General features: G+C 47.5%; 1 protein-coding gene across 1 annotated transcript in view; it reads right to left on the bottom strand.

The window, feature by feature from the left end:
* LOC124720178 (zinc finger protein 782-like) overlaps nt 1–6427 on the bottom strand; it is an 82334-nt gene extending 75907 nt beyond the window's left edge. Inside the window, 1 exon segment of the mRNA XM_047245503.1 lies at nt 6407–6427. Within this exon segment, the coding sequence (XP_047101459.1) occupies nt 6407–6427 (21 nt within the window).
* Between the last annotated feature and the right edge of the window lie 5853 nt (nt 6428–12280).

Below are 12280 nucleotides of genomic sequence, written 5' to 3'. Positions count from 1 at the left end.
TTACAGAGCTACCACAGGCTTACAGATAACGTTTGACCTGATGGGGCATGCGCGTGTATGTGCGTGGGCCGAAGAAAGTTGCGTATTTTAATTTTTCAGCAACTCTAGTGTACAGGGTGAATCGCCTTAACTTACTCCTCAGAAATTGCAGAAATGGAAAGTGCTATCTATTTTCAGTTCTCACAGAATTGACTGGTAGTCAGGGGCTTCTACTCTTCACCAATAAACATACTGAAATAATACTTGAAGTCTATCTTTTGTGCAAACATACACTTTCTTAAATGTAAAAATGCCTATTGACATTAACGAACTAAAAGTAGGGTTAACTAGAATGTCAGTGGTGGTTGTCGCAGGATTCTAGTGCGAGACATTTACGAGATATCATATTGAGAGAAGCTTCCACACAGACATCTGTTTGTGCAATCGAACCTGCCCAGTCGCTCAGTGCGGTGATGTTATGTTACGTTTTCTTACAGCGCGCTCCTGTGTTCCTCGAGTTCATTGCAACTCGACAGTCTGAGTAGTAGGTCGCGAGTCGACGGCGGGATTTACCGACGCAGAAAGAGCTGACGCGGCACGGTGTACGGAGTGTGTAGGAAGAACGCATCTCGTTCTCGTACGGTGTACGAGGTAAAGTATCACAATACATGTCGACAATCTCGGCAGCTATGTATCGACCTCTTAGACCAGTTACGTGAAAGTGGTAGTGTAACACGTAGGCAGTGCAACAGAAGGAAACAAATGAGGACAGAATAGGGGAAAAATTAATGTTGGTCCCACAGAACTGCACGAGGGAGCGGCAAGTCGTCCTACGCATTCCCCACAGATGGAGGTTCCGTCCCTATCCATCCTATCCGTCTCTCTCCGTCGAGAGCTGCGTGGAAACGATTATGAGAATCGTATTAACTTACGTACGCGGGCATTAAGACGGGATACTCCAAACGTGTCTCGTTTAGCGACGAAACCGTATTTACCGATCGCGACCGGGCAAACTGCGAAGACCTGCAACTGTCGGTCTGTCGACGATACCTGTCGGGTTGGACAGGTGGTACGTCAGCTTCCGCGGAGTTTAAACGTGTGGTGTGGGATAGTGAACCGTCAGCTCACAGACGGAACACTGAATGCACACGAGTATCACAGTCTCCTAACAGACCATCTTCCACAGACGACAGAAGACGTTCCTCTGCAGACCGGGAAGAACCTGCGGTACCGACACGACGGCCGGCCAGCCCGTAGTGCGCGAGGTGCTACACTACAGCGTGTCTTCAGAAACTCTGACCAAATCGTCGGATCGGATGTGGAGGACTTGTAGCTCAAACAGCCCATTCCTGGAATTTGGTGCGTGTAGATATTTTTGAGTAGGGAAAGCTAAAGACACTGCCTACACGGGCACCCAGCTACGCCTGTTGACGTATTACCGCAACCTGCTCAGATAGCTCCGCTGAAATGCCAGCACGTGTGTAGCGGTCGTTCCATACTAGACAGAGCATCTATAGCCACTGCTCGTGGTCATTTTGAACACAACCTTTTACGGTCAGTTGTCTCATTACTACTCAGAATCCACATCGCTAGTGTCTGCACTTGTGTTCTCCTTTAGTGTCTGTGTGCTACCACAGGTGTTGTTCAATTGTCGGTATGGAAACATTTCAAAATGCTATCTCTCTCTAAGGACTCGCACTACAATCCCACAGTGACCACCACTGACTTGGTAATTTACTCCACGTTCAGTTTTTCAATCGCCACAGCCATTTTTCCATTTTAAAAGAATGTATGTTTACAGAAAAGATACACTTTCTAGGTATTGTCATGTAGAAGAAGGTGTAAGTAGGTGAATGACGAACACTAACTTCACTTAACGAAGGTTTATTCAGCACTTGCACATACAAGAGCGCGGAGCGAACTGCCTCCACCCAGAACACACACACACTATATATATATATATATATATATATATATATATATATATATATATCAGGGAAGAGGTAAGGAGAGGGAACAGATGAAAGGATGTGGGTTTTAAGGGAGAGGAGTCATTCCAATCCCGGGAGCGGAAAGACTTACCTTAGGGGGAAAAAGGGACAGGTACACACACACACACACACACACACACACACACACACACACACCTCCATCCAGATATACACACACACAGGCAGACATATGTAAATGCAAAGAGGTTGGGCAGAGATGTCAGTCGAGGTGGAAGTACAGAAGCAAAGAATGTTGAATGACAGGTGAGGTACGAGCAGCAACTTGAAACTTGAAATTAGCGGAGGTTGACGCCTGGTGGGTAATGGGAAGACAACCTCCGGTAATTTCAACTTTCAAGTTGCTGCTCCTTGTACCTCACCTGTCATTCAACAACATCTTTGCCTCCATACTTCTGCCTCAACTGACATCTCTGCCCAACCTCTTTGCATTTACACGTGTGTGTGTGTGTGTGTGTGTGTGTGTGTGTGTGTGTGTGTGTGTGTGTGTGTGTGTGTGTGTGTGTGTGTGTCCTTTTTTCCCCCTAAGGTAAGTCTTTCCACTCCCAGGATTGGAATGACTCCTTACCCTCTCCCTTAAAACCCACATCCTTTCGTCTTTCCCTCTCCTTACCTCTTTCTTGATGAGGCAACCGTGTGTTGCGAAAGCTTGAATTTTGTGTGTGTGTTTTTTATTGTCTCCATCAACATACCAACGCTTTCGTTTTGTAAGTTACAGCTTCTTTGTTTTTAGATATATTTTTCCCACGTGCAATGTTTAGAGAACATTCCAGTACAATGATTCTTGACATTTGTGGATACTTCTAGAATGTACTCGAACCGAATACAGAAATTAAAATTGTACAGTGTAAGTTAGTTTTGAACTCACGACCCTCCATGCTACGGTTCAGTACCATAACCACTACAGCACGTTGCTACTGCGCTTCTTGCGCGACACTGCCCTGTCCTTAAGAGAACAGCGTCTCGGTGTCACGTCCTGCTAGTCCTGGGAACGAGGCATCGGTCCTGCCTACTCAGACTCCCGATGACCGATGCTCGCCCTGGCGGTGAAGATTTTCTCAGAACTTCTTTCGCCGCTACGCCTCTTCGTAACCTTTTGCTCGTCGCCGGTCGCCGGAGCTTCGAATTTACCCCGGGATGCAGGATTCTCCGTAGAGCTTATCTCTTGATATTTCGTCATCTCGTGTCGGAGTCCAAGTCATCAACATCAGACACATCTTACAACCTCATAAGGTCCAAAGTAGCGCCTGAGGAGAGACCGACCTTCCGAACAGGAGTGAAGATCCAGACGAGGTCACCAGGCTGGTAGAGAAGAGGGCGGTGGCTCGCTTCGTACCTTCGGCCCGCAGCGTGCGGAGTCGACCTAACTGCCGAGCTTCCTCAGCTCCGGTTAACACCTGGCTGTCGTACTCATCTTCCACGTCGTCAGGATGTAACGGAAACACAGTGTCCGTCGTCGTATTCGCCACACGCCCGAGTACCGGGAAAAGCGGCATAAATCCTGTGGTGTCTTGCTTGCCGGTGTTGTAGGCAAACGTCACAAAAGGTAGCAGCGCCTCGTCCCAGCTGCTCTGCTCGACATTGGCGAACACTGATAGCGTGTCGGCCGAGGACTCATTAAGGCATTCAGTAAACCCTTTACACCGACAGTTTATCTCTGTCACGAGATTCGACTGAAAAACTTTCCCTCAATCTGTAATTAACGACCTCGGGGCACCGTGTTTTAATATGTCTTCCGTGACGAATTTGGCTACTTGGGATGCTTCGGCTGTTTTCACGGCTTTTGTAATTGAATTGCATGTGAGATAATCAGTGCAAACAATAATCCATCTACTGCCACTAGCAGACGTTGGAAATCATCTGAGGAGGTCAATCCCAACACGCTGGAAAGGCGTTTTGACTCGTGGAACTGGTACGAGTCGGCCAGGTGGTTTCTGAGGAACTGCCTTTCTCCTCTGGCACTCTCGAAAGTGCGACACATAGCGACGGACACTCCTAAACAAACCTGGCCAGAGAAATCTCTTGCAGATCCTCGACTTTTGTATGTGTCCTAGAAGCATAGGCCATAACCTTCTCTTTTCCATCCGAAATTTGCACCAGAACAGCACCGATTCCATACCCACTGGCGTCTGTGTGTAGTTCTGTGGGTGCTCCCTCACCATACAGACCAAGTACAACAGGGGCAGTCGTCAGAGCTTTTCGCAGCACATCAAAAGAATCTTGTTGAGCACCACCCCACATAAATTTCGCATCAGCTTTTAACAATTCTTGGAGTGGCCTGGCTTTGATACAAAAGTCTTTGATAAAATGACGGTAATAAGAACATAATCTGAGGAAGCTTCTCACATCTCCGATACCTTTAGGAATTGGAAATTCCATTACAGACGTCACCTTTTCTGGGTCTGGCTGCACACCTTCGTTTGACACAAGGTGTCCAAGTGTTTCGATTTCTTTTGCTCCAAAGAGACACTTTCCTGGATTAAGTTTCAGTCTGCCTTGTTGAAGACACTTAAGAATGGCCAGGAGTCTTTTTATATGTTTATCAAATGTCTCTGCGAACGCTATAATGTCACCTAAATAACAAAGACACATTGACCACTTCAGGTGACGAAGATTATCCATCATCCATTCAATAGTTGCTGGTGCATTACACAAACCAAACGGCATTACCCCAAACTCTTACAGGCCCTCAGGGGATATGTATGCAGTTTTCTCACGATCAGCCTCATCCAATTCGATTTGCCAGTATCCCGAGTACATGTCCACGGTTGAGAAAAACTTGGCCCCCTTCAGACGGTCTAGTGTATCGTCAATTCGTGGGAGAGGGTAAACGTCCTTTCTAGTTGTCTTATTAAGCTTCCTGTAATCAACACAAAAGCGCCAACTGCCATCCTTCTTCATGACGAGAACCACTGGTGACCACCGTGGGCTCTGGGAAGGCTGAATGATGTCATTCTTGACCATTTTCTCTACCTCGTCGCGAATTATTCGACGTTCCATTGCTGACACAAGGTATGCTCTCTGGCTTTTTGGTTGATGGTCTCGAGTTCTAATCCGGTGCTTCACCATCGATTTGTCTAATTTGCCCGTCACTTGTGGACTGAAGCATTCAGAGAACTCTTGGAGAATGGCAAGTAGCCGCTTCTGTTGTTCCTTAGTGAGATCTGGTGATAGTCGAGCTAGAAGATCTCGTCTCTTAGTAGTAGCACTCATCTGCCCACAGACTTGGCATGGGAGGTTTCTATGAGGCTCAGCTGTTCTTCAATTAACGGCTCAGCGTGTTTGCTACGCACGTGTGTCTTGGAAGGATCTGCGGTTCTCGGCGACAATTAACTGTCCACAGTTCATCGAATCCATTCTCAAACGTGACGACAGGGGGCGGGATGGCCAAGTCATTCTCCACTGGTATGCTTCTCTTACGTTCCACTGCAAGATCCACGGGTTCACGACATGTGAAAGTCACCTTTCTAGTGCAGACTGCAGGAGTGATCACTTCATCCAGCACACACAGTCTGCACACACTCGGATGCGCGTCTTCCTGTTCACAGTATCTCAATCTTTGAGTGACCACAATCTATAATGAAATTAATATTATATTAATACCTTCAGCTGCTGACAGGCATTGATATATATAACAACAGGGTTAGGTGAAGATGTGTGCCCCGACTGGGAGTCGAACCCGTAATCTCCTGCTTACACGGCAGACGCTCTGTCCATCTGAGCCACCGAGGGCACAGAGGGAAGTGCGACTGCAGGGACTTATCCCTTGCACGCTTCCCGCGAGGCCCACATTCTCAACTAGTATGTCCACACACTACATTTGTAGTGTCTCACCCCAACATACTCATTACTCGTTGAAGACATTCTTACCGAGACCCGTAAGAGTTCGGAGAATATGTGGGCATCCGACATGTCCGAAAGAACAGACGCCGTATCCATATAAGTACACAATCTATAATTGCCTGAGAAGCTTTCAAAAAGTCCCACCAGATACTGACGTCATGACTACACTCTTGTAAGATGAGGAATTCTGTGTATGGCCACTTACACCCACAGTCCACACGAATGGTATACATCTTCCCATTAGCCACCTTCAGCAGAGATGTTTTGTTGTTGACGAATACGGTTTTCTCTTACTCGCAATGCTACTTCTCCGAAATGACTGAATATGATGCTCCAGAGTCCACAAGAGCTCGGGGTGGTCGGCCATCGATGAAGATATCGACTTAGTTTCCTATCATTTTTGTAGTGATCGACGGCGGAGGATTTTTCTCTTCGGCGGCCTCACCTCCACCCTTTAGTTTTCCAGTTGCGGCAGCTACGTGATCGGCTGGAGCTTCTAAACGGTGACGGAGACCTCAATCGGCGTGTTGGGGACCATTCTTTCCGGCGGCTAGCTTGCGGCAATGGTGACCTACGTCGTCCTGCACCCACATCATCTTGTTCGCCTTCGTCGTCCCGAAGTTGGTGTCAGCTAAGATCGGTCTGCTGTCTTCTGGCACGGGCATCATCAAATACCTGCCGCCTTTCTCGACAATAGCGCACCCCGTGTCCCGGTCGTCCGCAGTGGAAACATCCTGGTCGGTTATCCTGGGTCCTCCAGACATCAGTCTTCCTCGGTGCCCAAACAGGATCCTCATGCGGCACTGCAGGAACGTAACTCCGCCCGGGTCTCTACTTTCTCATCGTTTTAGAGGGAAATGAAGGACGATAGATTGGGTTCGATATCTGCTCCACTTGCTCCCTTATGACCTCTTGAAGCGTCTCGGTTTTAGGCTTGCCAAGCAATCCGAGTGCCTTCTGAACTTCCTCTCTCACTATCTGATGAACTCTTGTGAAATCAGTTGCTTCCTGCATCACAGACATCGATACGACGTTTGGAAGCCGTTCAAACTTCTTGCGTGTAATTTTTTTTTTTTTTTTTTTTATGCATTGTCTCGATATACTGGCACCATTTTATGAAGTCGTCTGCTGTCGAAACCTCCTTCAGGAGTAGGGCTTGATACACGTCCTCAGCAGCACCCTTCATGATATGTGCAACCTTACCTTCCTCCTCCATTCTAGGATACAGTATTTTACACAGCTGCAAGACGTCTCGAGTGTAGGATGCTGCACTTTCTCCTGGACGCTGTGCCACGGACTTTAATTTCTCTTCAGCCTCGCACTTCTGTCGTTGTGTGTCGCCGAAATACTCGCGCAGTTCCGCCAGGAATACTTCCCAGCTTGTGAACTTCCCCTCGTTGTTCTCATACCATTGCTTGGCAGTGCCATCCAAGTAGGAAAATACACTCCAGGAAATGGAAAAAAGAACACATTGACACCGGTGTGTCAGACCCACCATACTTGCTCCGGACACTGCGAGAGGGCTGTACAAGCAATGATCACACGCACGGCACAGCGGACACACCAGGAACCGCGGTGTTGGCCGTCGAATGGCGCTAGCTGCGCAGCATTTGTGCACCGCCGCCGTCAGTGTCAGCCAGTTTGCCGTGGCATACGGAGCTCCATCGCAGTCTTTAACACTGGTAGCATGCCGCGACAGCGTGGACGTGAACCGTATGTGCAGTTGACGGACTTTGAGCGAGGGCGTATAGTGGGCATGCGGGAGGCCGGGTGGACGTACCGCCGAATTGCTCAACACGTGGGGCGTGAGGTCTCCACAGTACATCGATGTTGTCGCCAGTGGTCGGCGGAAGGTGCACGTGCCCGTCGACCTGGGACCGGACCGCAGCGACGCACGGATGCACGCCAAGACCGTAGGATCCTACGCAGTGCCGTAGGGGACCGCACCGCCACTTCCCAGCAAATTAGGGACACTGTTGCTCCTGGGGTATCGGCGAGGACCATTCGCAACCGTCTCCATGAAGCTGGGCTACGGTCCCGCACACCGTTAGGTCGTCTTCCGCTCACGCCCCAACATCGTGCAGCCCGCCTCCAGTGGTGTCGCGACAGGCGTAAATGGAGGGACGAATGGAGACGTGTCGTCTTCAGCGATGAGAGTCGCTTCTGCCTTGGTGCCAATGATGGTCGTATGCGTGTTTGGCGCCGTGCAGGTGAGCGCCACAATCAGGACTGCATACGACCGAGGCACACAGGGCCAACAGCCGGCATCATGGTGTGCGGAGCGATCTCCTACACTGGCCGTACACCACTGGTGATCGTCGAGGGGACACTGAATAGTGCACGGAACATCCAAACCGTCATCGAACCCATCGTTCTACCATTCCTAGACCGGCAAGGGAACTTGCTGTTCCAACAGGACAATGCACGTCCGCATGTATCCCGTGCCACCCAACGTCCTCTAGAAGGTGTAAGTCAACTACCCTGGCCAGCAAAATCTCCGGATCTGTCCCCCATTGAGCATGTTTGGGACTGGATGAAGCGTCGTCTCACGCGGTCTGCACGTCCAGCACGAACGCTGGTCCAACTGAGGCGCCAGGTGGAAATGGCATGGCAAGCCGTTCCACAGGACTACATCCAGCATCTCTACGATCGTCTCCATGGGAGAATAGCAGCCTGCATTGCTGCGAAAGGTGGATATACACTGTACTAGTGCCGACATTGTGCATGCTCTGTTGCCTGTCTCTACGAGGTGCGGCTAGAAAAAAACCGGACTGATGCTGGAAAAAACATTTATTTACAATTATTTACAATTTCATGTTATCACCTTCAATGTACTCTCCTCCTCGGTCTCTACACCGCTCCATACGAATTTTCCACTGTTCACAGCAATGCTGCAGATCATTTTCGGTAAGTCCATACATTACTTCCGTCGCTTTTTCTTTTACTGCTTCAACAGTCTCAAATCTAGTTCCTTTCAAAGCTGACTTGACTTTAGGGAAAAGAAAAAAAGTCACAGAGGGCCAAATCAGGTGAGTAGGGTGGATGATCTAAGATGGGAATGTTGTGTTTTGCCAAAAAACGTCTTCACTGACAACGCACTGTGAGCTGGGGCATTGTCTTGGTGAAGGAGCCATGACTTTTTTCTCCACAAATCGTTCCGTTTTCTCCGTACTCGCTCACGTAGGGTAGCCAGGACGCTAATGTAGTAATGCTGATTCACTGTTTGTCCCTCTGGTACCCAATCAATGTGCACAATGCCTTTCATGTCAAAAAAAAACAATCATCATTGCCTTGAATTTCGATTTTGACATTCGTGCTTTTTTTTTGTCGTGGAGAACCAGGAGTTTTCCAATGCATCGATTGGCATTTAGTTTCGGGATCGTAAGTAAAAAACCACATTCATCGCAAGTAATAACATTTTGTAAGAAGGTGGGACCACTTTCAATGTTTTCCAGGATGTCAGAACAAATCATTCTTCGGCGTTCCTTCTGTTCAATTGTGAGACACTTTGGAACCATTTTTGAACACACTTTGTTCATGTTGAAACTTTCATGAAGACTCTGCCTAACACTTTCCTTGTCAATTCCTGTTAACTCAGACACTGCTCTGATTGTTAAACGGCGATCTTGTCGAACAAGTTTGCCGATTTTTTCAATGTTTGCATCAGTTTTTGCTGACAATGGTCTGCCAGTGCGAGTGTCATCACTGGTGTCTTCGCGGCCATCTTTAAATCGTTTAAACCACTCAAACACTTGTGTTCGCGATAAACAATCATCGCCGTACACTTTTTGTAACATTACAAACGTTTCACTTGCAGATTATCCTAGTTTGAAACAAAATTTGATGTTAACACGCTGTTCTTTCTGTACACTCAACATTTTCCGACGCACAGACAAAACGTCAACTACTTAAAACAGACGCCACGGGCAGACTGAGTGCAGGAGGCAGATGAAACTCGAGCAGTAGGCGGAGTGAGAGTCACGTGACAGACCACGCGACTTTCAGCCTTATTGCATTCGTTTTATTGTTTCACCAGTACTAGTCCGGTTTTTTTCTAGCCACACCTCGTATGTGCCTGTGGTTCTGTCAGTGTGATCATGTGATGTATCTGACCCAAGGAATGTGTCAAAGTTTGCCCTTCCTGGGACAATGAATTCACGGTGTTCTTATTTCAATTTCCAGGAGTGTACGTTAGCCAAACACACGGCGTCATCCCATTCATTAAATTTGGCTATATGCTCAGGTTTCCTCAGCCACTTGTTTGGACCTCGGCCATCGTCATCAGAGAACCCAGAACGATGCCTCACGTGGTGGTACACAGCTGCCGCCATCGTAACGTCCTCTTCTCGTTCTGTCTCTTGAAGATAGCGATCTGTCGAATATGGCTCGAACTCAGGTTTCTCGCCAAAAACGGCGGCTCTGTCGTGGCCTGGTGGGACGTGAAATGGCTGGGTCTATACCCATGACGTGTTTGAAGAACCAGCGTCCTTGAAAACGCTCTGTCTCACGAAATGAGCCTTGGTGGTGCGGATTCGGGGGTTATACGGAACTGGCTGGGGGTCGTTTTTTCCCCTGGGTAGATGATGTCAGTGGAGGCGGCGGCGATGATGATGATGATGATGATGATGTAAGTGTATGGTTGCGTTTGAATTCATATCACTATCGCCTGAATTGGCGATGGATGGTAGTGATTGGTGCTCTCTGGTCAGGGTTTTCATCCCTTCCCAGAGAGTTGATGAGTTGGTGTGGTGATGCGTTGGACGATTCATAGAATTTTAATGATCTTTGTTTTATGAGATGATAGAATGAGGGCTGTTGCTGTTGCTCTGATCTCATTGCTCGAGAACCACAGAGCGTCAGCAACGATTCGGAAGGCTTTGTTTTGGATACTTTCGAACTGTTTGAGGTTGGTGTCCGCAGCCATTCTCCACGCTTCTGATCCGTAGAGCATGGCTGGCAGGATGATCGTTTTCCAAATTTTGAGTTTGGCAGGTACTGTGAGTCCCCTGCCTTTAAGGAGTGGATATAACTGAAAGAGCCGGGCAGAGCCCTTGTTTCTGGCCTCTCTGATGTGGTGGATCAATGTCAGATTTTTATCCAGTTTTAGCCCTAGGTAGGTAACTACTACTTTCCAGGGTAGTGCCTGGTCGTTGTGCGTGATGTTCTCTATGGGGCGTTTGATTCTGTGCCTGAATGGGAGCCACTGCGCCGTCGGTAATGTGCGCTATCACAAGTTCCGATACCCAGCGCCTGCACCAGAATAATGTCACGTAGGAGGAGGAGCAATTAGCTGAATGATGAACACTAACTTCACTTACTGAAGGTTTATTCAGCACTTGCACATACAAGAGTGCGAAGCGAACTGCCTCTGGCCAGAACACATACAGTATATATACAGCTACAGAACATTCCAGTACAATGATTCTTGACACTTGTGGATACTTCTAGAATGTACTTAAACCGAATATAGAAATTAAAATTGTACAGCAGAGGTGAGTTTTGAACTCACGACCCTCCGTGCAACAGTTTAGTACCATAACCACTACTCCACGGTACTACTCAGCTTCTGCTGCGACAGTATTATTACATTTTGTTTATTGGCTAAGAATGAGACCTCGACTACCGATCCATTCTGTGGAAACTGCACATCAATAGCACTTTCCATTTTGGCAATATATGCAGAGCAAGCTTAGCTGATTCAACCTGCATATTTAAGAATAAAATTCAGTTATTTGTTACAAGTACATTTTTATTTTGCTTCACCAGATTTGACAAATTAATTTTTCTTCGGAGGCTTAGTAATGGTTTAGTATGCCACAATATGTCCAAAAATTTACATGTTGTATGTATTTGTTGTAAAAACAGATTGAGAGGCCGACAATTTACACTAGCTGAATCGCCCCTCTGTACACGTCAATCTGTTTTATCGGCACCAAGAAACACACAAAAGCACAAAAAAAGTACGACTGAGGTACATAGAGAAATTTATATATAAAAAATACTGACAAAGAGATAGAGGGGCTGGCCAGTACTTAGCTCAGTACAGCCGATAGATAACACAAAACAGAACAGGAAATTTACATTCCTAGCTTTCAGAACTTTGTTCCTTCATCAGGGAGGAGAGAGGGGGGGAAAAGGGGAAAAAGGGAAAGTGGATTCAGTTACTCACAACCCAGGTTCCCTGTTGCTTCATAACCTGGGTTGGGAGTAACTGAATCCACTTTCCCTTCTTCCCCTTTTCCCCCCCCCTCTCCCCTCCCTGATGAAGGAACAAAGTTCCGAAAGCTAGGAATGTAAATTCTCTGTTCTGTTTTTGTCGGCTGTACTAAGCTGAGGTAAGTACTGGCCACCCCTCTATCTCTGTTAGTATTTGTTTCACATCTTTATATGAGACTTTCCATTAATGATTTATATAAAAAATGGCATAGTTCTAGTTCACAAAAGGAACA

This window comes from Schistocerca piceifrons, chromosome 11, assembly GCF_021461385.2.
Source record: "Schistocerca piceifrons isolate TAMUIC-IGC-003096 chromosome 11, iqSchPice1.1, whole genome shotgun sequence".
NCBI lineage: Eukaryota > Metazoa > Arthropoda > Insecta > Orthoptera > Acrididae > Schistocerca > Schistocerca piceifrons.
This window is presented reverse-complemented; position numbering and strand designations above follow the sequence as displayed.